The sequence below is a fragment of the Saccopteryx leptura genome, chromosome 2 (assembly GCF_036850995.1).
Source record: "Saccopteryx leptura isolate mSacLep1 chromosome 2, mSacLep1_pri_phased_curated, whole genome shotgun sequence".
Classification (NCBI taxonomy): domain Eukaryota; kingdom Metazoa; phylum Chordata; class Mammalia; order Chiroptera; family Emballonuridae; genus Saccopteryx; species Saccopteryx leptura.
The window spans coordinates 179,596,487-179,621,941 of NC_089504.1; the positions used below are offsets into that span (position 1 = coordinate 179,596,487).

Genomic DNA, 25,455 nt, shown 5'->3' on the forward strand with positions numbered 1-25,455 from the left:
TCTGCTTTAGTAGGAATGAAGTCAGAACTGGAAAAGTGGTATTCCAAGATGATTTAGAGAGTGGAAAACACATACATATGTAAAGCATTAAACACAGGCCACGCTCTGTGCTGAGCACTTCACTTTGATGGCTCATTTAATTCTCACAGCACCCTTAACTTAATAGTAGATACTATTGTCCCATTTTGCAGAAGAAAAAAACCCAGACTTTTTGTTATGAGGTTTTTTGTCATTTTTTGCTCAACCCCTCCACCCTGTTCCCCTCACCCCCTCCCTAGGCTTTAAGATGTAAATTCCTACAGCTAGCAGGTGAGGAGTGTCCTGATACACTATTTGATTGGTTATAATAAGGTGACCAATCATCTTCCTTTAGGGAGGACAGTCCTTCTTTTGTAAATTCCGTCCTCCCTTGTAAGGTATCTTCCCACATGTCCTTCTTTTTGATTTTGGAAGACTAATCCATAAATGTCTGTATTCGATCGATGCAGTTGATCGATCCATTGCCTGTGATGTGACATATTTGTATCTAAATGAGTACTTTTTTCTTATAACTATTATTAAAAATTAATAGGCATTGTTGGGCAGATAAAATATATTATGCTCACTTTGTTAAAGATGGCACTGCCCACGTGGAAGCCTGTCTCCCAGGTGATGGTATTGGTTGCCCTTCTTGCTTGGGATGATTATATTAATGTGTGTTGGGGGTGGGCTGTGGGCAGGCAGGATCCTTGTATCCTGGGGCTTGGTTTTGGGACTAAGCCTTTCCCACTCTTTTTGATATAGAGTGGTGCACTCTCATGAGGAATCCCATTATGGCTCAGATAAGTGACTTTGTATCAGAGACTTCCTTGTTTGTATATTGGATTAAAGGTTTTGGTTTCTGTACTATAAAGTGGGGCAGACCAGGAGCTTGCTCTCTCTCAGTTCCTGAGATTAGAATTAGAATGCAGAGCAGAAAAAGGCCACGTGGAGGAGGCCAGAAGAAGCAGCCAAGGTGGTGGAGTGCTGAGTGAGAAGCCAGTTTGTGCAGAGAGAAGGAAGGAGATGGGGAACAGAGGTGAATAAGGCTGGTGAGCTAGAAATATTTGATTCTAGGAAACTCGGACAAGTGAGTAGCTTTGTGAGCACTGAATGAGTGGGTTTTGGAGTTCAGTGTGTGTTTTTACTTGCCCGCTGTATGTAAGCTAGGATTAAAGATGATGGCCCACCAGTTCTTGGCTTTGTTGTTTACCAACTGTCCGAATTTAATGTGAACCTGCATGGGCCAGGCGGTTGTGATGGTGGCCGTGGCTACTGGCTTTACAGGCATGTAAGCACAATTACAATATAAAATATTACAAATGTTTTTATTATGCATTTATCATATTATAGTGTATTGTTGCAATGAATAAAATGTTTCTTTTATTTACAATATTGTTTTCTTCCATTTATTTTTGTCATCCTTTTCATTGTAAAAATGTTGGTCACCTGAGTTATAATTAAGTTATAGTTGGGTTTGTTAGGTAGTTCATGATGTAAAATGAAAGTACCATAATTAGGAGTTGTATGGCCAGTAGCCACAGCCACCATCACAGCCACCTGGCCCGTGCAGGTTCACATTTGATTCAGAAGGATGGCAATAAAACAACAGAGCCAAGAACTGGTGGGCCATTACCTTTAATCCTAGCTCGCACCCGGCGGGCGAGAAATACACACAGTGGGAAATAATTTCCCTTTCCATTTAAAGCTCCCAAAGTCACTGACTCATCTGAGTTTCCTAGAACCAAAGGTTTGTACCTCACCTTATTCACCTCTGTTCCCCATCTCCTTCTCTCTGCACAAACTCTGCACAAACTGGCTTCTCCTTCAGCACTCCGCCATCTTGGCTGCTTCTCCTCTGCAAAGCTAATTTCAGGAACTGAGAGAGAAAGCCCCTGGTCTATCTCATTTTATAGTGTAGAAATGAAAGCCTTTAAGCCAATATATAAATAAGGAAGTCTCTGATACAAAGTCACTTATCTGAGGCATAAATGGGATTCCTCATAAAAGTGCACCACCCCATATCATGCAACAGTCAAGGGTGTGGGGAAAAGCTCAGTGTTGAGAAGATCTTAGCATTAAAAGGGTGGGAAAAGCTTAGTCTTAAAACTAAGCCTTAGGCATAAGGACCCTGCCTGCTTAGAGCCTGTTCCCCACACCCAATGCAAACTATAAGCGAGCAAACATATACAATCAAATTTGCAAATTTATTTGACCCACAGCAGTCAAATGCATAGGCAAAGACACTCGTAGCAAGCTAAATAGCCTAGACTTAATTCACTCCTGGTAAGACGAGTGGCTGGCTAAGTCTAGGTCCTCGCTTAGGTGGGGCCCCGAACGAACTTGTTTGGAGAGGCAGAGTGCTTGCGGCAGTTGCCAAATGATCTTGGTAGGCGACATAGAGTCTGCGTTGGAGTCTCAGGAGACTGACTTGATCTTCACCTCAGCTACTTATATATGGTTTGGCCACTTGTCTTAACATAGGGTAACACACTTGGGGAAATTCCACACATAATCACAGTTCAATACATATGTTATCTCAGGGTTACATGCTTGGGGCATTTCAACCTTAATCACTGTAAAGCCAATAGCCATGACCACCATCACAGCTGCCTGGCCCATGCAGGTTCACATTAGATTCGGACAGAGAGTAATGAAACAACGGAGCCAAGAACTGGTGGGCCATTAGCTTTAATCCTAGCTTGCTCCCGGTGGGCAAGTAAAAACACACACTGGGCTCCAAAAACCACTCATTCAGTGCTCACAAAGCTACTGTCTTATCTGAGTTTCCTAGAATCAAAGGTTTCTAGCTCACCAGCCTTATTCACCTCTGTTCCCCATCTCCTTCCTTCTCTCTGCACAAACTGGCTTCTCACTCAGCACTCCACCACCTTGGCTGCTTCTCCTGGTCTCCTCCACGTGGCCTTTCTCTGCTCTCCTCTCTAATGCTAATCTCAGGAACTGAGAGAGAGCAAGTTCCCTGTCTGCCCCACTTTATAGTGTAGAAATCCAAACCTTTAATCCAATATACAAACAAGGAAGTCTCTGATACAAAGTCACTTATCTGAAGCATAATGGGATTCCTCATGAGAGTGCACCACCCCACATCATGCAACAGTCAAGGGTATGGGGAAAAGTTTAGTCTTAAAACTAAGCCTTAGGCTATAACGACCCATCCTGCTTACAGCCTGTCCCCCACACCCAATGCAAACTATAAGTGAGCAAACTCATATATCATATTTATAAACTTATTTGACCAACAATCACAGTCTTGTATACATAGTTATCTTGGGAAGTCACACATGAGTATAGCTAATCACACTAATACACTCATTATCAATTTTGACACTCTAACCCTTGGCACACATTTCAAACATGGAGTATCAGAAAAAAAGCATAAACCGGTTATACCTAAGTCACTCTTATTTTCCTTTTTACATTTTAGATTAATTTGGTTTTATGTTTACTATAACAAGGAGCCTGGATTTTATGCTTGCAGCCTGACTCTTCCCTGCCACTGGCACACTGGGTCTTTTGCTGTGACTTCCGTTCGCACTAGATTAGGGGAAGGCAGAAAAAACCCCATCCTCTCCCATAGAGCCTTAGCCAGTGATACTGCTTCCCGGATGAGGAGGACGGCTCTACAGCAGGAAGCAGAGCCAGCCCCTCATGTCACAGTCCCTCCAACCTCCAGGCGGCTCCCCAGCAGTCCAGACTCTGTGGCCGTCCAGGACCCGAGGTGCTCTCTAAGGAAACTCAGGTGAGTGTCTCCCCAGTGGTGGGATTCAAATAATTTAACAACCAGTTCTCTGCTCGAATGACCATTTTAAGTATAAAAAAAATAATATACTGAAAGGTAATTTATTATTTCATGCACTTAATACTTAAATACAAACAATAAAGGAGGTAAAAGAAACTAGATTGTTATGAGTTTTTAAATGTTAATGAAAAAATATTAAATAATACCTGACAAAAAAACAATAATACTCTTAAGATATTTCTATATTGCTTCTTGATTGGCATCCTCACTTGCCATTTTTTCCCCCTATGGTTGGAATGAACATCACTACGGGCACTTAGCATATGCTGTTGTGCAGATGAACGTTAAAAAATAGTAAGGAATGGTTCCTCTGAACCAGTGTGAACCAGCTGAATCCCACCACTGTGTTACCTCTCTCAGGAAAGAAGGGTATGGGGCTTGGAGACAACTGTCCTATATGAGCCACAGATGTTCCCAGGGGTGAATTAGAGGGGTGTGCATTCATATGTGTGTGTGTATGTGTGTGTGCCACTCCCACCGCCTAAATGGCAAAACAGAGCCAGAGCCTCCTGAAGGAGGCCAGTGCAAAAGGGCCAAGGTGTGAAGTGGAGGTTGGACTCAGCCCAGAGGCAGGAGAAGGGTGGTACTGGCCACGTTGGGAAGAAATCTGGTTGGGCCCAAACAGTTCTGGTTTGTCCCACCACTCAGGTCCCTTAACAAAATATCTCTGCTCTTGGGTCAAAGCTGACAAGTGAGTTGTGTGCTATTTACTCAGTTTGAATGCTCACCTTCCCTTTCTTGCCTCTTCAGACCCAGAATCTTTCCCCAAAGCCTCTGGTCCCAGTGACCTGCTACCTGGGGGACACAAGATTGTTTTCCAAGGCTCCTTTTTCTTTCAACACTTCCTTCTCCCCACTAGGCATTTACTGGTCCTAATGCCAGTCACGGCCAACATGGAGTCTGGTCCCTCCGAGGGGGTCACTGCAGGGCCTGCCAATGGCATTGGAGAGATCCACAACTGGACTGAACTGTTCTACTTCTTCAACCACACTCTGACCGAGTGTGACATTGAGCTCAGCGAGAGCACCAAGCGAGTGGCTCTCTTTGTCCTCTACCTGGCCATCTTTGTGGTTGGGCTGGTGGAGAACCTCCTGGTGATCTGCGTCAACTGGCGCTGTGCAAGCCGGGCGGGGCTGCTGAACCTCTACATCCTCAACATGGCCATAGCGGACCTGGGCATCGTCCTGTCTCTGCCCGTGTGGATGCTGGAGGTCATGCTGGACTACACCTGGCTCTGGGGAGGTTTCTCCTGCCGCTTCACCCACTATTTCTACTTTGCCAACATGTACAGCAGCATCTTCTTCCTGGTGTGCCTCAGCATCGACCGCTACATCACCCTCACCCATGCCTCTCCCTCCTGGCAGCGCCACCAGCACCGAGTGCGCCGTGCGGTGTGTGCAGGCGTCTGGGTGCTCTCGGCTATCATTCCGCTGCCTGAGGTGGTCCACATCCAGCTGGTGGACGGCTCTGAGCCCATGTGCCTCTTCATGGCACCTTGGGAAACCTATAGCACATGGGCCCTAGTGGTGACCCTGTCCACCACCATCCTGGGATTCCTGCTGCCCTTCCCTCTCATCACAGTCTTTAATGTGCTGACAGCCTGCCGGCTTCGGCAGGCAGGACGGCCTGAGAGCCGGCGCCACTGCCTTCTGGTGTGTGCCTACGTATCTGTGTTTGCCATCTGCTGGCTGCCCTATCATGTGACCCTGCTGCTGCTCACACTGCAGGGGTCCGAAATCTCCATCCACTGCTACCTGGCCCACCTGCTCTTCTTCTTCTATGATGTCATTGACTGTTTCTCCATGCTCCATTGCGTAGTCAACCCCATCCTTTACAACTTTCTCAGCACAAGCTTCCGGGACCGGCTGCTGAGCGCTGTGGTCCACTACCTCCCCAGGGTCCAGGCTGGGGCGGGTGGACATACTTTCTCATCCTCCTCCTCCACACAGCATTCCATCATCATCACCAAGGAGGGCACCCAGCCGACTGCAGCAGGCTCCCACCACCACCCCAGCCTGCACCTCCGGGTACCAGATACCTCACCCATCTCTGCTCTTCAGTCTCGTTCAGCCAGCTGAGGCATTGCAGCTTTGTCTCCACCCTCGGTGAAACAGAAAGCTGGAGGTGGGGGCGAGAGATTTTGGGGGGACCAGGGAAAGGGTCAAAGCACTCAGAACAGTTTTGAGTTTTTCTTATATCTTGAGGTGGGGAGAGGGAGAAGGGGCGGGGAGGGATATAGAATGGGTCCTTGGCAATGTACTATTTGTCTCAGTCTTTGTGTCTAAGGCAGACAGACACACAAGGAAAAAAAGGTGAAATAAATAATAGAGACAGCCATGATTCTGGATCTCTGAAAAATTTCCACTTGAGCTGTGACTGGGGAGGAGCTACGGCTGAACAGATGGTCAGCAAAAACTACACTCAATGCAGAATCGCCCAGGCCGGAAAGTGACCTCTGCAGGAACCTCACAAAGCTTTCCTTTTGTGTTTGTGTGCTTGTTGACCTCCCAGCACACCATGGAGGCTGTGGGGACAAGAGGTCAGAAGCCAAGGAACCGGGAGGTCTCAGTGGGACACATCCTAGCAGCGCAGCCTCAGTGCTGTGATAAAGGGAGGGAGTGTGGAAGCTGGGGGTGGGGGCCAACCTCTGAGCAGGCACCCAGCCCCTGGGTTGACAGGATGGTTCTCCACCCCCTTCCACCATCTAGGGAAACTATTTCCTTGCTGATATTCTTCCCCTCTCTTGTCTATCCTGTTCCCTTCCTCCAAAGTAGGGGAGCTGCCCGAGTCACTTGCTCCTCATAGCCCATATCCTCCCAGCTCTGGATCTAGGACATTTTGGATCTAGACATGATGCCATCCGAAATCCACCCATCCCTGCCTATCTCCCCAGATCATAGAATACCAAGGGACATCCCATCTACGAACAGACCATGGGACAGCCAGCACCAAGCACTGATAGATACTCGGCCCCTCAGCCTCTGTTCCCTGCACAGGACAGGGAAGTAGAAAATTTCCAATTCTCTCACAGGGCAGTTCTGGTATTCTTTTGTCAGTTCTCACCCATATACTTTTTTCTCCCCTGTCTAGTGTTTCCATAATTTATCTGTCCAGAACAACTTACTTCTATTAACACTTGCTATAGGGGAAAAAAGTCCTATCGTAAACAAATAGGTCTTCTGGAAAGGGTCATTTCTCAGTTTGGGAAACTAGGACCATGTCCATGAAGAATTTGAAGTAAAAGCCTAAGAACAGGTTCAAGGCCACCAGTTCCAAGTCCTTGGTCTCTTACCCCTGCCTGTGGAGGCTGAAGGGCCGTGAGCCTCTGTCCTGAACAGTGCACAGTGCGTCTGGAATGTTTAATTTGGAATAACTCTGACCTGAAGCACTGTCTCCTGTTTTTAGAAATCTGAAAACTATCCACCAGATGCATTAAACCTGTCCTCCAATGGTGTATGTACCCGTTTGTCAGAGCAGTGGGGGGAAATCTGTATATACAATCCCCCCGTTCACTGGGTCCAAACTTCAAAGGGTCTGAAGCTACCAACAACTAACTGCTCAGTGGCACAGAGTTGAAGGCTTTTTCAACCAGGTTGTAACCTGGGGTTGCAGTAAGGGCTTAACCGAACAGTAAAAAATACATTGAACTTTCCTCCCTATGCCCATGTAAAAACCAAGCCAATTCTGAAGCCCACATCATCGCTTCACCTGACTCACGCTCTAGAAGTTTCCTAAAGGAAACCCAGTTTTACAATTTATATCCCTATTACTTCAGAGTGCACTTCCCCAAGATTGTGCTTTCCTCCCATTCATTGCAGTGTACTCCTTGGGGCCGTGGGAGGGGGCCTGGCTCTGCTGACTACAGCAGGGCTGCTCAGCTCACATTCACTGAGCAGTGAGGGGCCAGGCCAGGCATTGCACTCGGAAACCAACCGAATCACATCACATCCTAACGTCTAGAGGTTTGTTTCCTTCTTGATGGGTGGTACATTTGTTACCAACCTCAGGAAATTATGCCAAACCTTTGCCTCCTCTGATCTGTCCCTCTCCAACATACCAGGTTACAGTGAATTAAAAGGCACAGGGGCAAGACAATTTGTGGCCAATTCTCAAGTCCAGCTAGACATCAGCAGAGCTCTACTTTGCTCTCTGGGCCAACAGAAGATTCCCTTAGGGATGTTTCCCCTGAAAAGGCTGGGTCATTGACTTAATTTCCCACTAAAAACAGATCGACATTAACCCTGGGGAATTCCAGCTACCAGGAAGGAGAGAATTCTGCTGAGCAGAACACTGCGCTGAATGGCTGACGGCCAGAGATTCTGAATTCAGGGGATGAGCATGATCTCAATAAACAGGAAAATAATTCCCATTTCCAATTTCCTTTTTTTTTTATTCTAAATAAAAACCACACTTTGTGCCTAACAATGGAATATAAAAAAATCAGATGTACAACGATTTTAGACATCTACTATTTGGGAAAAAATGTTTACAAAATATACAAAACTTTACAGCAATAGAATAGTAAACACTTAAATATTAAGAGGTCAGTACTTATTAATTTAATGGAAGGAGTTAGACATCAACAACTCTTCTCCATTTCATAAGAGACTTTAGCTAGCAGAGGTGGGAGAGGAGAGTGGACTGGATGAAGAGTGTTGAAAAAACAGTGAAATCCAAACAGCTTCATTTTTATCCTGATGGTAAGTTTACGATGAGTAACCACATTGAAACAATGTGCTGTGTGCTCTATTCCTGACTCATCAGGTGCAGGATTTAGAGAAAAGGACATGTAGCAACGACTCCCAGATGGGCAGACTTCTTCACACAGCCTATTCCCATGCCAAAAAGTCAGTGTCCATCTATAAAAGGATTTCAATTCACTTCCTCAGTTGAATAGTCTGGGAAATAAGAGCACAGCAGGAAGCCAGGAGAGGAAGAAACATCATCAGTAGCAAATCCAACTGGGGAGAAAGGTATTTAAGCGCAAAGGGGGTGCCAACAGATCAGAAGAAAAGTCAGTAAGGACTTTTACCCACTTTCTGGTTCTTAGGGGTTACCTGGGCCAGAGCCCCAACCGCACCTCCTTTCGTCCCAACTAGCCATGAACTACAGATGCCACAGTCTTAAAATTTAGGACCAAATGTGAGGATACAGCAGAGCTTCCCAGTGGGTGCTGTGACATCAGCTAGCCAGCAGTGGGTCACAGAAGAGCTGGAATAGTGACCCCTGCTCTGGCCATAAGCAGCCTCTGCTCCTTAGCCCAATGTGCCACAGTATTACCTTCTTCCCTTAGAAAACTGGCTGTGAATAGCCACATGCTGTTTTAATGCTCTAAATTGCCACCTTGAAATTCTTAATAATTGTTAAACAAAGGGCTCTGCCAATTATGTAGCTGGTTCAGAGTACAGAACAAGAAAAAGGAGGAAAAGGGCGAAGACATTAAAGTGTCAAACAGACCTCAGAACGATACAGCAGGAGACAGTGCTAAACTGGGTTCCAGGGCAGAGGGCACAACAAAATCAAGTGAGAATTTTGAAAAATTTAAAAACGCAAAATAAAATAAATACCATCCACTAGGTATTCTAGAGTGCCCTTTGCCACAATATAGTGTTTCAAGTAACAGTTCAGAAAAGGGTGAGCTAGAGGCAGAGCAGCAAACATGACTCCAAACAGAAGGAGGGTTCAGGTGTGAATACAGAGCACATGGAGGAACGGGATTTGATCGATGAGCCTCACAAGCCACTGACTCTGCTCCATGTCTGACTGCAACCAATCCAGCCACCCTGATCAACCACTTGGCCTCAGGATCAGGGGTGCAGTTCTTTGTTCTGTGTTTCAGAGGCAGTTTCAAGGATTTGCTTTTTGGTTTACTGGCAGAGGAAATACTTCACAGTTTCAGGTTAAGTATACAGACTACCCAGCATTCATGATGCCCTCTGTAAAGGGAAAGGGTTTCTCCAGCATACTGGTTCATTCTCAGCTACCTGGCTGGGCTCCAGTCTCACCCCTCTTAAATCTGGCGATTCAAAAATCAGTCCTCATCAACAGTCTGGGAGGGACCACGCAGGCTTGAAAAGCTTAGCAGACATTTGACAGCAACTTCTACAACTTTTTCTTCTTAACTTTCTAATGGTCAGTGTGGGAAAAGGAGAAGCCAGTTAGGGATGAAAAGTCTCAGCACTACTTTCCTGACAAGAAGTCCCAAGGGAAGATTTAACAAGTTGGGTTTCGATGGTGAAAGGTGACCACTTGTAAAAGACCCTTCATGTAACGGTCACCCCACCAGAGCCATGCACTCCAACTCAGGGGCTTTATAAGTGTAGGGCTGGGGAGAGAGGCAGCCCTAAGATGGGGCGTTGGCTTACCTTTATGTCTTTAAACAGCTTTCCAAGTTTAGGAGGGATGACAAAATGTGCAAAAAGATCCTTCATGTGACTTGATCCTCTGAGCCCAGTCTCCAATCTACTCCCATCACAGGATGGAAGGAGGACAAAGGCCAAGGAGTTAAACAAGCCCCAACTTTCTAGAAATTACATCCATTGCCTAACAGGTACCCTGGGTTTATTCTGTAAGAGCCTATCTGGAGAGAAAGAAAAGAATTTTCTTGTTTAAAGGATTGACACATTTTCTCCTGGTTCTAGCCTATTTCCCAAATCTCTGGCCAGGACTGTCTCCTGGAATGTGGCTCCTTGCTGGGAAGAAACTCGTTTTCCTAAGTATCTTATCCAAAAGAGATGCTGGGTAATATGTATACAAAATTAAAAATAAATAAATATAAACATCCAAAAAGGCGTTGTGAGTCCAGCCCACGGTGGACTTGCTTGTGAAACAGCCCAGGGTGCTGCCAGCCCCACCGGGCGCAGCGTCAGGGCCCAGGCCAGGGACGCCCAAGCTCGCCTGAGCAGGTGAGGTAGTATGAGTTACTGAGGTGAACCAATGAGTATGCAAGATCAAGGGCCCTCTCACTCAAGCCTTGTTTGGGCAAGACCCCCTCAAAATCCAATGAAGAACAAAGTCCCATGGGCTAGGCAGAAATATTTCCCAGCCACCTAGGGATGGCCTGAACTAACTGCCAACCAATAGCACCCCCTGGTGGCAATGCAAAGAAAGATCAGGGTAAATTCCAGCAGGTCAAAGTCAGCTGCCAAAGCTCCTGCCCAGTTGCATAAAGTAAACAACAGGTCACCCAACTAGGACAAAGAGGTATCCCCCTACACACCACTAATTACTCAGTCCCTTTAATTCTGAAAGGCTTCCAGTCCACCACTCAACCTCATGGGGTCTTCTTATCTACAATCCAGTTCAAATACACTTCTAGGTGGGAGACAGGATGTAAATTAAGGCAAGGCTGCTGCTGTCAGAGACATCCCCACCTGCCCACCAGAAAATTCAAGGGTGATGGAGGTGGCCAGATAACAGATGATTGACTATATCAAATGGCTCCCTTTGCTCTTTGCCCCACAGGGAAGGCCTGATGTCCTGGGCCATCACTCCGTAAAATCGTGTTTCTTTGGAACTGAAGAGAAGAGACATCTCTTTTCCTGTCCGTCCAGGCTGCATTTCTAGTGGCACTGCAGGCTGGCAAGGATTCATCCCAAAGCTTCTGACCTAAATAGAAAGCTTAGTCCCTAGTTTGGATCTAGCTTCTAAAACATTTTACTGTCCAATCAGACGATCAGAGCGGGAACAAGCAGGCGCCTCTATCCCTGATGCCTTTTTCCTCCTGCGGGCTGGGACTGAAACCTGAGGTGAGCTGCCCTGCTGAATAGTCTTTTCTAAATGATCACATTGCCAAAATCTCTCTCTTCGTTGGTTGTCACAGCTGGAGGTCTGGCAGTTTTACCCACAGTGAAAACCTCTCTCTGCCTCCTCTATTCAGTGAGGCTGGTGGTTGGACTGTTAGCAGCATAAAACTCGAGAGGCTGGGGAAAGGGAATCTAGTTGACACCAACTGCCTGATGAGATCCCAAGACCAGCCTCAAAATAACCAAAAATACAGCCCTTCATGGGCAAGAACAGGTAAGGAGGTAAACATGATAGGGCCATTGCTTCTCAAAAACAGTAACAGCTCATGTGCTATTTCTTCTTTTTCCTTCTTTAAACACAACACAGAACAGAATTCCTAGCAAGGCAAAATTGTAACTTCAGCTGGGGAGGGATCAACAGCCATTAGAAAAATCAATGTCCTGGCTGCCACCTGGCAGCTCCCCTTGCCTCTGCTGGGACCCAGTCAGCTGTCCGGGTTCTTTTCTGCCTCTTTGGAATGGATAATGTACATGAAGGTCTGCTCAATGGTGAAGTCGGGCGGGAGGCTACCTTTGTGCACCCCGACATGCTTGCTCATGAGGTTCAGGGTGGAGCTGTAGTGGCCACAGACTGTGCAGCGGTACATGAGAGCCCCTGAGTGTGTCTTCAGGTGGCACTTGATGGTTGAGCGGCCTCGGAAGAATTTGTGGCACACCTTACACTGGTACGGCTTCTCACCTGTGTGGATCCGCCGGTGGTAGTTGAACTCACTTGTGTGGGCAAATCTTTTGCCACAGACCTTGCAGCTATACTTGCTGTTCCCAGGTTGGCCCTGTAGAGCCAGCTCCTCACTCAGGAACTCCTCTGTGGGCAGCTTCCGCTTCTGGAGAGCTGAGTGCTGTAGCCCAAAGCCAGGCCGCAGGTCAAGACCACTGTTGCATTTGTGCTGGCTGACATGGTAGCGATAGGCGGCCTCCGACTTGAAGCTCTGGCTACACAAATGGCAGCGGAAGAGAGTGTTTTCCAGGCTTTGGTGCATAGCCATGTGCTTCTCTAGGAGATGGCAGTCCACAAAGCTGTTCGCACAGACAGAGCAGGAGAATACTGAGATGCCGAGATGGGAGAGCATGTGCCACATGAGGCTGCAAAGGTTGAGGTGGCGCTGGTCACACACGCTGCAGGCCTGGCCCTTCAAGTTTAGATGGTCAAGGATGTGGCCCCGGACCATATGGAAATCTTTGGCCAATGCCTTCCCACAGGCAGCACATTTCAACTCTGCAGAGGCTGCCCCTGAAAACAAACCCAGCTTCCCAGGCAGGGGATCACTGGGATGGACAATGATGTTGTTCTCAAAAATTCCATCCCGTCGATGGAAAGTCAGCTGCCACTGGGTAAAGAATTTAGCTTCACACATGTCGCAGGAGAACAGGAAAATACCGATGTGAGACAGAACATGGGTCACCCTGGAGTTTCGGTCCTGGAAGTGGGTCTCACACACCTTGCAGTTGCCTGTCAGTAGGTCCACGTGGTCCCGAGCATGCTGTCGGATCAGTTGAATGTTGGGTTCTAGAACTTTCTTGCACACCTGGCAGGGCATGGCCTTATTCTCTCGGTTGTCATTCTCTCCAAAAGTCAGCTCGTCCTCACTGTCGTCACTCAACTCAATCACCTCCTCAGCTGTGCCTATCTCCTCAGTGGGATCTTCAAACTGCAAGTCATCATCCCCTAGTTCCTCCAGCTGCAGCTCATCCATCTGCTCAAAGACTGGATCTCTGGAGTGGTCACTATTGCTCAGACAGGAGTTGGTTCCAGTGGTAACATCTACTGCATTGTCAGGGGGGAAGTTGTTTTTACTGAAGTCTCCATTGCTCTGAAGTTTGTACGACTGGCAGGTGCTTGTGCTGGTTTGGATGCCCATGCTGACAGTGCCTAGGACTGGCTGGGTCACCACATTAGGTGCAGATGTGAAAGGAGCAGGATTATCATGGTCTTCGGTCTTTGGTGGCAGTAGCTGCTGTGGCAGAGGCAGGCTATGGTTAGTGTCAATGGTAACATTTCTCTCTTCATCTTTATAGCCTCCTCCAGCATCACTAGGTAAGACATAGTTTCTATCAGGACCAAAGTGCTCCCCACCACCCCGGAGTTCTCCAAGCGGATGGGCAGGGTCTACTGAGCTGCAACTCAGGGTGCTGGAGCGGCTCTCACTGGTATTGGTCAAGGGCTTGGCCATGGCGGTGCTCTCCAGGTCAGGAAAGGTGGAGTGACAGGCCTGGAGGAGGTCCTCCATACCTAGACGCTCAGCTACCTCATAGATAACCCCAACATTGATCAGGTCCGTGAAGAGCTCTGATGTGTAGACAAAGCTCAGAATCTTCTCAAAGTTGGCGGGGGTGATAAAGTCCACCACATAGGTCCTGGCAGCATCTAGCCCAGTATTCAGGAAGAGGTTCTGGAAGTAGCCAGCTGCGCAGGCCAGCACAGCTTTGTGGGCTGGGAAGGAGCGGCTCCCCACTACAATGGTGACATCACACATGGTCTCTGAGAGCCGGCACTTGTTGAGTTCCTTCAGCAGGTTGTTGGGATGGTTGGTGCTTTGCAGTTTGATCCTCATGCCCATCTTAGCAGCTCATATAAAGATACCTCCTTATCAGCACGGTTAATCTGTGGACAGCAAAAAAAAAAAAAAAGAATGGTCAAACACATCCCTGCAAGTATGGCACTCTGCAGGAGAAAATCCCACCAGTCTGAGTGTTTCTAAGCCCCAGGTGCAGAGCAGAATGAAGAGACACCGAGAGTTGCTCCATTCTGCTGAGAGAAAGGACAGCAAAACTGACAGAACAATAATCTCTCTCCCTGCATATACCCAAATATAGTTGTTATGACAAAAGCCAAAATCACTGAAAAAAATCTGATAGCTTGGTCTTTAAGATTCAGTAAAAGAGGTTGTAGGCCTGGTTGGCCAGAAGCTGAGCCTTGGAGCCAAACCAGAGGTATCCTCTCAGACACAATATTATACTTCATTCCCAGAGCAAATGGCTCAAATCATTCTTATATTAATTTCCTTCTAAATAAGCTTTCTTATCTCATTGAGTATATTCTCTTCCTTTATGATACCAAATGTCATATGCATATTTGAACACAATTACTAAAGCTCCTCTAACTGCTGAGGAAGAGATAAGGATGCTAGCACTTTTGTTTTCTAGCACTGCTGTGTCCTTTCCATCCCTAAATAAATCTCTTGCTCATTCGTGAGTTCCCATGTCTCCCTACCTGTACCACCTGCCTACTCTCTTGTCTCCACAACCCAGAGCCATTCAGATACTACTCTATCACATTCTCTGTAAGCTGTGGATGAAGTTAAAATATTTCAGAACCCAAAGGAGTAAAGCAAAGTAGAACACACTACGGTATGTAATATTCTTACTTAAATATGCTTTATTTCTTTTTACCACCCTGTCTGGGATTTATACTTATGTTGAGCAGAACTAACAGATTTGTTGCCATAAGAAGACACCTAATTGTATAGGTGAGACTCCTAAAAGGCTTGCTCAGCACCGCTTTTTCCCTTTTCGAATCCTGCATGCCTAAGGAAGAGCTAGTAGCATTCTTCTGTCTCACTTCTCGTCCTGCGCAACGCAATCGCCTCACCACATTCTACTAACTCCCAACTTCTGCAGGGGCCCAGGAAGCTTCTGGACATCGTCTGGATGCCAGCCAAGCATCTCCTGGGCCCTGGTGGCCACACATCAACGGTGTGCAGCCCGGGCATTGGGAAGCTTGAATGGGGGGAGGAGGGGGTCAGATTCGTAACTTTCGAGAAGGGACCCCAACAACACCGTGGCGCCGCAGTCTTCTCTCTGGAGGTCGAATCCAAGAGGAAGGGCATTGGATCAGGCTGGGGCACTCCATCTGGTGGGTACAGAGCACCTCCCCCCACAGCCGCGATTCCCGGGCGACTCCGGGAGGGGGCGGAGGCACGCGGGGCCCGGCCGGCCTGGAGTCCAGGGATGAGCAGCGGGGCCGGCCAGGGCTGGCGCGCGGCCGGCGAGGATGGGTCCGGCCGAGGGGAGCGGGCAGGAAGGACCCCACCGAGAGCGAGAAAGGCCGGGACTGGGATCGGACCTCGGCCAAAGGTGGCCCTCGGCCCGGCCGCGCTTACCCGGCTCCGCGGGGTCGGAGCACCATCGCCACCGCAGCCTCACACAAAGGCCCCGGCCCGCCGTGCCCGGCCCGACAAGGAGGCGGCGCCGCCGGCCGCGGCCAGACTCTCCATCCGCCTCGCGGCTCGCCGCGCCGGCCGGGGCCGCCCCCGCTGCCCGGCCCGCAGCGCCCCCCGCCGTCCTGGAGGAGGCAGCGCCCCTCGTCGTTAAGCCACAGCGCCCCCCTACGGCGGACCCGGAGCGGGGTGGGCGGGGCGCAAAGCCACCGAGCCTGCAGCCGGGCCTGGTGGACGCGGGACACCCACCCCGGAGCCGCCGCCACCCTGGGACAGCCGGCCTCCCGGCGCAAGCAGTTGTGGGGCTGGTTCCCACCCTGCCTCCAATTTTTGGCTTTCTGAAGTGCTGATCCACCAAGGGAACCACTCCCTCCTCCAGCTGGTACCGAGAGAAGCGTAAAAACCGTATCCCAACTGGAAGCTCTTATCACCTCCCCTGTTGCCTGGCTCTCCCGCCTCAGTACAAAGGAACCCCTCAGGGTTCAGGACCGGTCTGTTTCAGCCTCTGTCCTATCTCATCCAGTCACTGCCAGGTGATAGAAGGCAGCCAGGCATAACCCCCCAGGCAGGTCCATGGTAGGGTTCAGTAATTCCTAGCGTGGTCCGGAAAAGGAGCCACATGCTGAACCCAATAAGCTCTGGGAAAGCCTGAATGGTGGCCTATGCAGACCGAGAGACCTCAAGTAACCACACAGGATGGTCTTAAATTAAAACTTTCTAACTAAAAGCAGTTCATGGTGGGTAGTCCTGTCCTCAGGAGGTATTTTTCTCTAACGAAAGTCAGTGTTTACCTTAATCAAGCCTCTCTGTTGTCTTGTGCATCTACCTGATAACATGCCTTATAATCTTTCTTGCCCCTGCTTCAGGGCAGGCTTTCCACCAGAACGGGATCCAACAAACCCCTTCATTGTTACTATTATCATGTTAATTAACTATTAACTACTTATTCCTGCCCATGTAAAAGAAGTTGCAGTATATATACATTTTTACTTTTTATCCACTCCCAGAGATTTCCCTGCTTTGCCTTCTCCCACCTCCCTCATCTATCACCAATCAATTTCATTTAACTCCCTTATGGCTTTCTCTTTGATCCTGATGTATCAATATAAAATAAGTGGTGATACTACCTGTAAAGCCAGTATCCACAGCCACCATCACAGCCGCCTGGCCCATGCAGGTTCACATTGGATTCAGATAGACTGTAATGAAACAACAGAGCCACGAACTGGTGGGCCATCATCTTTAATCCTAGTTTACACCTGGCGGGCAAGTAAAAACACACACTGAGCTCCAAAACCCACTCATTCAGTGCTCACAAAGCTACTGACTTATCTGAGTTTCCTAGAATCAAAGGTTTCTAGTTTACCAAGCCTCATTCTCCTTTGTTCCCCATCTCCTTCTCTCTGCACAAACTCTGCACTAACTGGCTTCTCCTTTAGCACTCCACCATCTTGGCTGCCTCTCTCCTCTCCTCCACGTGGCCTTTCTCTGCTTTCTGCTCTAATGATAATCTCAGGAACCAAGAGAGGGTAAGCTCCCAGTCTGCCCCACTTTATAGTGCAGAAATCAAAACCTTTAATCCAATATACAAAACAGGGAAGTCTCTAATACAAAGTCACTTATCTGAGGCATGATGGGATTATACCACCCCACATCAAAAAGGGTGGGAAAGGCTTAGTCCTAAAACCAAGCCCCAGGCTACAAGGATCCTGCCTGCCCACAGCCTGCTCCCAACACACATTAATATCACCTGGGCAACGGGCCTCCACGTGGGCAGCACCATCTTTAACAAAGTGAGCATAATATATTTTATCTGCTCAACACTACCATTTTCCAGAGCATTTTCTCAATTCATTGAGATTTTGGTTTCTGGCAGTTGTTGACAGTTTTGCTCAAATGAACTCATAAAACATTCTTACAGGTTTTCATGTTTCTTACTTTGACACTGGATAGATAAATGGGAAGAGGGATACACAGGATGATGCTAGCTAATCTAAGCAGCTTTGGCTATTCAGCAATCATCAGTTATTTTGATAAATTTGAGAGACTGTGTATCCCCTTTTCCACAATCTCACAATGTATACTGAAAGCATACATTCTGTTGGAATCTATGGGAGTCCAAAAGACCAGAGTAACAGGCTTTATTGAAAGGAAGAAAGGAACCCTGCCAGGCACTTCTCCAGGGGAGAAGAACACCCGTTACAGACTAGAGGCGAATTATATAGTGTTTGGGAGAGCCTGAGAGGATACTGAGGCAGAAGTTCTGGTATGTTCCCTTTTACAGTGTTAGTTAGGATTTCAGCTTTCTGTAATGCTCCTTCTTGGGGCAGGTTGATCAGCTTTCTGAAATTCCTCTGTCTCAGGGGCGATAGTCCAGTAAGGGTGAGGTCTGACAGAGAAGCAGAACATCAAGAGGGCAGTTTGGAATTCACGTATCTATTATTTCTCAACTCTGTGGTTACATATAAAAGAAAGGCAGTTATTAATTTTATAATATACAGTGAGGGGTGACAAGGAGAAAGAGGAGAAAAATTGAAAAATTATTGCTTTTTCTGGAGAGAACTCAAGAAGGGAACCTCGCCAAACCAAATCATCCAGTTAAGGAGGTTGTCAATTTCCGTGTTGTGAGGTCTGAACCAGGCGATGTCCTCAAAAACCTGGGTGAGGAAGTAAAAAAATTTTGCCAGGTAATAATTGTGAATTGCTTGCTGCGAGTGCCGAGTGGACAGGGTGACATGGTGATACATGGTCTCCTGGATAAGCCTCATGAGAAGTGCTGCTCTGGTTCCTCTCGAATGGGAGGACATGTGGAGATTTTTAGAGACAGGGAACCTGTTGGTGTAAGTTTTAGAAGGACTGAATATGTGTGGTTTAAAAGGAGGGGGGTTTGGAGAACATTCAGGAAAGAACTCAGGCTGAGGGGCGGCTTCTTCCTGCTGTCATCCCTACCTATTTGATATTTCCCTCGTGAAGTTCTCCTTGGGGTATTGGGGAATAGGAATGTAGGAGCATTTGATCATAGGTAATCCTAGAGATTTCTCTCATCCTGGCCTGTAGGAACTTGATAAAGAAGGGGGCAAGTATTTGGAGACCAGGAATGCAGAGATAAGGAGGGTTGTATAGCGGGAGTGAAAGTTCTTTCATGGTAAAGTTAGAGATATTCTTTCCTGGCAGACCTGGAGAGAGAAGTTAGTTTCATGTCTGTTTGGAGGCTCTTCTTCAGCCAAGAAGACCCAGCGATCTTGTCCCCTTATTATGTGAAAGGTAAAAAGACTGAGAAGTGTTAAGAGGTGAATGCTATTCATTCTCCTAGTTCTTCAAGGATACGGGAAAGCTTTAGGGTTAGGGGACCTGTAGGGGTTGAAAGATAGGATTTAGGAGGTTTGCTGATATAGGGTTTCAGATTTTTCTGTTTCACAAGGGCAGGTTTCAGGGTTGGTGTGTAGGATTCGGTAGATTTTTCCAATTTTCTGATTGGTGAAGGTCTGCATGCGGTTCTGTAAGAAACTAGTGAACAAACATAAGAGACAGGGTCCAAAAGTTAGAAAAATAAATAGGAGAGTGAGTGGACCAATGAAAGGCAATAGTCAAGACACCTAGTTTGTGCGAAACCACTGATTTCATGTTTACGAATTTGCTGGGCTTCAGAGAGAGAGTAAAAATAAGACAGGGAAGTGGCCAGTCGCCCTGTCCCTAGACCTACTTTTATAGAAATTCTTAAAGCAACAAGGAGAGGCATTACCTGTACAGCTTGTTTGGTCCTTAGATTGATGGGTAGTGTACTAGAAACTGGAAGAGGCTCATGAGGTGGGATTAGGTACATAGTTGGGGTGTGATAGATTAGGGTACAGGTTTTTGTCTATAGTAGGGAGACACATATAGTGTTGGTCCCACATGAGTAGAAAGCCCCTGATTGGGTGAGGCAGGCTGAGAGGTGAATAGAGAATAGAAGGACAAGGGGTCGGTTTTGTTTCTCTGTTTCTGAGCTCCAGATGGTCAGGGTAGAGGAAAGAGCCATCCCAATAAGTGGGGAGAGTTAGCTAGGGTGACTAATTAAACATTCTTTGAAAACCACTTTTCTGACTGTACAAATTCTTTTTTTTCTGTATAAACCTCCTACAACCTACACAAACCTTCTACAACAGCTTTCATGAACTTTCTTATCCAGAAATAACTGGCCTTCATAACAACTTGCTTTTTCTTTTTTTTTTTTCAAAAGTATTTCCATACCTTATACCTTCTATTAGCAAAACCATACAATTCCTTTCTAGTCAGAACTCTTGATTTAAAAATCTTTAATGTTTAGTGATAATTAAGTTGACTTTCTTTTTACCCTAGTTTCCCTTTTCCCAAAGTTTGATTAAAAGAGTCCTTAGTTTTTTCATATATTCACCATACATAGACCAACCAGCTTCCAGTTTGTGGCTGGAGTAAGGCATGCCGTTTTTCTACTTTAGCAGCAGTGGGAGTTGTCAGGATCACGGTGTGTGGACCTGTTCACGTGAAAACCAGTCCTTGGGTGATGTAATGCTGGAAGTGCCTCTTGGACAGTCTTTAAATAGTTTGCTGAGAAACCTGTAAATCCTGCAAGTACTTAGGGAAAGGGTGGTTACATTTCTATACTTTGCAGTTAGAGTTTAAGTCCTAGTGACCACTGCTTCTAGCTGGAATTAGCAACAGGTCCCAGCCTACAATAGGCATGGGGCATTGAGACAAGAGGAATAAAGGAGATACTATACATTAAATAAAGCAATAAAATCAGACTGTCAATACCCACAGTAGAGATCTTCGAGGGATAGATAAAACTTAAATATTCAGGCAAGGCATAGTAGATGGCCTTTGTGTTTACAAGAAATGAGATCAGTTTATCTGCTACTTGGAAGAAATACCTTAGGCTCATGAACGATGTCCTTGGGCCTTCAGTAGCAACTTCCAGCATGCTGGGCCAGGTCAGGTCACAGGTAGCTGGAGCAGGGCTAGAAGAGACTGAACCTTCCCTCCATGGAGCAAGGGGGCAGCTTACCTTCTCGTGTCCCTCTTTCCACAGCAATGATGTGTCCCTTGATGGAGCCGGGAAGCCTGGCAGGCTTCAGTTCACTGACCTTTCTTTCCACTCTGGAGCAGGGCCCTGATGGAATCCTCTGAAGCCCTTTAGGGCGCTGGAGTCTTAAGAGTATAAGCCAAGAGCTGGTATTTCCTGACTTCTTTTGGGCCTTATTTGCCTTTTCTGTTACTTCCTTGGCCATTATAGACCTTAAAAGCCATGCTCAAAAAAAACAAAAAACAAAACAAAACAAAAAAAACATGCTCAGATCTCACTGAGGGGCTTGACTAAGAGAGCAAAATTGGGAAGTCAGTATTTAAAGAAGCTTATTAAACTCAGGAGAGAAAGGATTTGGTCTGCGGTGGTAGGTGGTTGGAGACTGCGGAGGGTCTGAGTTCAATTTTGGGTGAGACTTCAGGTGATGGGGGTTAAGGCGATGCCTAGATAGACTAGGGACTGAGAATAAAGTTGAGCCTTAGCAGAAGACACAATATCACTTCATAGCGAGGAAGTTAAGAAGGGTGGTGGTGTGTCTCCTTGAGGCAGGCAGGGAGGGGCTGCAGAGGAGTAGGTTATTTACATATTGTAAGATGTGGGCTGTTTTTGATCCCCTGGGGTAAGACAGTCTATGTAAGTTGCTGGGCTGTATTAGTGTCCAGGTCAGTTTAAATAAAGATAAATGCAAACAGAAAATAAGAGTCTCTCTACACTGTAGAGGAATGGTAAAGAAGGCATTCTTGAGGTCTAGGATTGTGAAGTGAATGGTGTTTGAGAAAATGTGTGACAGTAACTTGTAGAGATTAGAGACTATTGGATGGAGGGGAATTACTGCCTCATTGATTAGGTGTAAGGCTTGTACAAGGCAATAAGCCCCTGAATTTTTTTGAACAGGAAGGATGGGGGTATTGCAGGGAGAGTTCATGGGGATGAGTAAGCCTGGTTTAAGAGGTGAGTAATTATTGGTTTAATGCCTTGGAAACAGATACAGTAAACAAAGATTTTACAAATTATGAATTAAGGAATTTAAATGAGCATGCTTGTTTCAATTAAAATTATACTAGAGATATTTTCTGACAAACAAAGAGGCAAGACAGATTACTTACTCACATAGTTTAATATACAATTCTGCTTTTTTAAGTTTTTTGAGATGGTAGGGAGTTGCCAGCATAGAGAGGAGGAAGAGAGAAAGCAGACGGATGGACAGTGTGAGCAGCTGAATGGAAAAGAAGGAGGGTCAGAATCTGCAGGAGGAGGAGGAGGAGGAGGTTAAAGTATTGGTGTGGTGCCACATGATCAGAGGAGTCAAAAGGATTTAGAGCTTTGAGGAGAGAGGAGGGGGCAAGGGGGCACAGTCACAGTTTGTAAGGAGGGAGAAGGGGTCAGAGAAGAGACAGGCACTGCAGCTGGAGCCACAGCTTCTAAGGAGGGGGGAGGGGATGAAGAACACAATGGAGAAGGGAGGGGCCCCTGCCCAGCAGGGGAGGAAAAAGAGAGACTGGATTTGCAGGTGAATGAGAAACAGGTTTCTGCAAAGGGAGGGGGCTCTTGGAGGGAAGAGACTTGAGTGGAAAAGATTTGCAGAGGGACCAGAGAGGGGTTCTGAGAGATGGGTGCCCTCAGGAGTCAGGCAGGAGGGAGAGAGTTGGGAGTCCATAGAGAAGGAAAGATTAGGAGCGGAGGTTTTAGATGAGGTTTCTCTGGCCAAAAACAGCCTGTGTGTAGAACAAGTGGTATAGTATAGAGATTAAGGACAGGAGAGAGAAGGTAGAAGGAAGGCCTGTGCATAAGGAATCTCTGATGCCCTCCCCGTCCAGTGACAAAATTTGTCAAGATAGGATATTGTAATGGTAGTAGAAAGCAACCTGGCTAGGCACCTAGACTTTTGAGCAAGTCCGTAGAAGCTAGCCGCTTGGAGTAGAAACCTCCCAAACTGTGAACCTCAGAGAGTAGAGTCTCTGAGGCCTGAGATTGGGAAGAGCCCATATTCTGAGGGGAGCCTGGATGGACAATTTGGACTAAGAGAAGCCCACAGTAGAGGAGACTGGTGAGAGAAGGGGGCGTCCCCACCTTCAGTCTCAGTTCTGAGAGGAGAAAATATCTGTAGAAAGAGAGTCTCAGACAAGAGGTTGTCACCCCAAGGCTGAGATCCCGGGACATAGGAGAGGGGCCTGGCTAGGCATGTGTTGGTCAAATAAGTTTGTAAATGTGATATATATGTTTGCTCGCTTGTGACTTATATTGGGTGTGGGGGACAGGCTATAGGCAGGCCAGGTCGTTGTAGCCTGGGGTTTGGTTTTGGGACTAAGCTTTTCCCCACACCCTTGAATGATTGTATTATCTGGGTGGTGCACTCTCATGAGGAATCCAATTATGCCTTGGATGGGTGACTTTGTATCGGGGACTTCCTTGTTTGTATATTGGATTAAGGGATTTTGGTTTTCTACACTATAAAGTGGGACAGACCGGGAGCTTGGACACACAGTTCCTGCTATCACAATTGCAGGGGCTTCCCTGATCCCTTGCCCTTCATGGGAAGAGCTGGTTTTCTGCTTTTCCCTTGTCTTCTTTTGTGGTTTGCCTGTCTTGGTGAGACACCAATAAATAGGATGGCCCCCCGTCCTCTGACTCCGCCATTTCTTTATCGTCTGCCCGAATCCAATGGGAACCTGCATGTGAATGGCCACGATGGCGGCTCCTGGCCCTACAACTGGCGTAGTCGGCAGGATTCAGAGATTGGTATGGAGCCACCACCCTTGATGGGTGGGATCGAGTACTGGTTGCCGCTCTGGCTCCCCATGGCTGTCCTTTTAGGGGCCATGGGCTACATGTTTTTTACTCAAGAGGAAACTGCCCGAGGTCAAAAGCTTCAGTATGAATTGAAAATAGAACGGCAAAAAAGGCTGGAATTGGAGCGAGCACTGGAGAAGGAATTACGGGTTCGCGAGTTGCAGTTTACCCTGGAAGTTGAACGTGTTCACCGGCAGTTATTGGAGAAACAACTGCGGATTCAAGAGCTCGAGTCTCAGCTTCTGGCCAAAAGCCAGCAGCCACAGGAGCCTAAACGGTCACCAAAGGAGCAGCAGCATCCGTGCCGGTGGATTGGCTTTGAGTCAGCGGGAGCAGGCGCTTGCGACTCCTCTTCTGAGGATGAGAAGGCTCAGGCTGAAGCTGCCATACGCACACTGAGAGCCCGACCAGTTGTCGCCAAGAAGGTAAAAACCCAGCAACAAAGAGTCCCTCAGGGGCAGCCACAGCCTCCAGCCCAGGTAATGGAACACTCTGTGGTCCGGCCCTATACCCAGGCAGAGCTGATGGAGTTGGGGGCACAATTTAGGCAGAAACCTACTGAATCCCTGGTAGCCTGGTTACTACGATTATGGGATATAGGGGTGGATGGCATCATGCTCTCCAGAACAGAGATGGAGAAATTGGCCGCCATTACCACACACTCTTCCTTGAGGCAGCGTCTTCAGAACTGCCATGGCAACCCAGGAGACCATACCCTATTAGAATGGGTGATGGCTGCCATTCGTATGGTCTGGCAGAATGCTGGAGAACTGCCGGGGGCAATGAGTCAGTGGCAGTGCTACAGTGAGTTAGTAAAGGTCCTTCGAGAACTAGGTATGAAGAATGCTGTTTTCAACCCTGGGTCTCGTGGGCCAGACGAGGAAGTGTTTACGGCCAAAATGAGGGAATTTGTCCTTGCTAGCGCCCCGTCAGCCCTTTTTGGGTCACTTGTGGCTATCTTGGGCCCCTATGTGGGGCAGCCCATCAATGCAGTTACACAGATGGTAGCAGATTTGGGAGAGCTGGAGGCCGCTCGGGATCATAAAGCAGTGAGGGCTGCTGCCTATGTTTCCCCCCCAACTAACAAGGGAAACGGGCCTGTAAAGGTTACCCGAACACAGATGTGGGTAGACTTGATTGCGGCTGGAGCAGATAAGGGGAAATTGGATGGCCAGTCTAATAAAATTCTTTTGGAGCTTTGGCGGCAGCTTAAACCAGAACAGAAGTTCCAGCCACTGAGACGAAAGGCCCCAGCAGCTACCAATAAAACGTTTGGTGCGCGCACAGCTCGGTTACAAGATTATATGATAGAGACGGCCGAGGGAGAGGGGAACTCCCAAGACCCACTGTACCAGTGTGAATAGGAAAAAGGCCGAGGGACTCGTCTAACGGGGATGGGCGGGGACCGGAGGCCACATGTGGAACTGGCTATCCACTGGTCCCCTTCCAATGTACAACAGGTGTTGGCCTTGGTGGATACAGGTGCAGAATGTTCCCTTCTCTATGGAAACCCAGAGCGGTTTGCTGGGACCCCAGTGGCCATTGACGGTTATGGGGGCCAAACTGTTCAAGTGAAGCCAATAACTATTCCATTGGGGATAGGGAGACTGCCTCCTAAGCCATATAAGGTGTATGTATCTCCTATTCCTGAATATATTTTGGGGGTAGATGTCTTGCAAGGACTGTGGTTGGAAACTACAGCTGGGGAGTTCCGGCTGCGGATCAGGGTTGTGAAGGCAGTATTGCGGGGACATGCATCACATTCCCCTTTGCAATTACCCGTCCCTCGGCGTGTGACTAACACCAAGCAGTACCGCCTGCCAG

At 47.5% G+C, this 25,455-nt stretch overlaps 2 protein-coding genes across 2 annotated transcripts; one reads left to right on the forward strand and one right to left on the reverse strand.

Moving 5' to 3' along the window:
* The first annotated feature begins 3,681 nt into the window (after window positions 1-3,681).
* On the forward strand, window positions 3,682-6,194 carry GPR182 (G protein-coupled receptor 182). Its single transcript, XM_066365843.1, has 2 exons — window positions 3,682-3,778; window positions 4,698-6,194. Exon 2 carries the CDS (start codon window positions 4,714-4,716, stop codon window positions 5,914-5,916), a length of 1,203 nt encoding a protein of 400 aa, XP_066221940.1. The 5' UTR covers window positions 3,682-3,778; window positions 4,698-4,713; the 3' UTR covers window positions 5,917-6,194.
* A 3,557-nt stretch (window positions 6,195-9,751) lies between these two features.
* Window positions 9,752-15,876, reverse strand: ZBTB39 (zinc finger and BTB domain containing 39). Its single transcript, XM_066369466.1, has 2 exons — window positions 15,744-15,876; window positions 9,752-14,245 (listed from the first exon to the last, which is right to left on the reverse strand). The coding sequence occupies exon 2, from the start codon at window positions 14,199-14,201 to the stop codon at window positions 12,069-12,071; it is 2,133 nt and encodes a 710-aa protein (XP_066225563.1). The 5' UTR covers window positions 14,202-14,245; window positions 15,744-15,876; the 3' UTR covers window positions 9,752-12,068.
* Between the last annotated feature and the right edge of the window lie 9,579 nt (window positions 15,877-25,455).

Coding starts and splice junctions, on each gene's coding strand:
- GPR182 (XM_066365843.1), top strand. CDS start 4,714: ATGCCAGTCACGGCCAACATGGAGTCTGGTCCCTCCGAGGGGGTCACT.
- ZBTB39 (XM_066369466.1), bottom strand. CDS start 14,201: ATGGGCATGAGGATCAAACTGCAAAGCACCAACCATCCCAACAACCTG.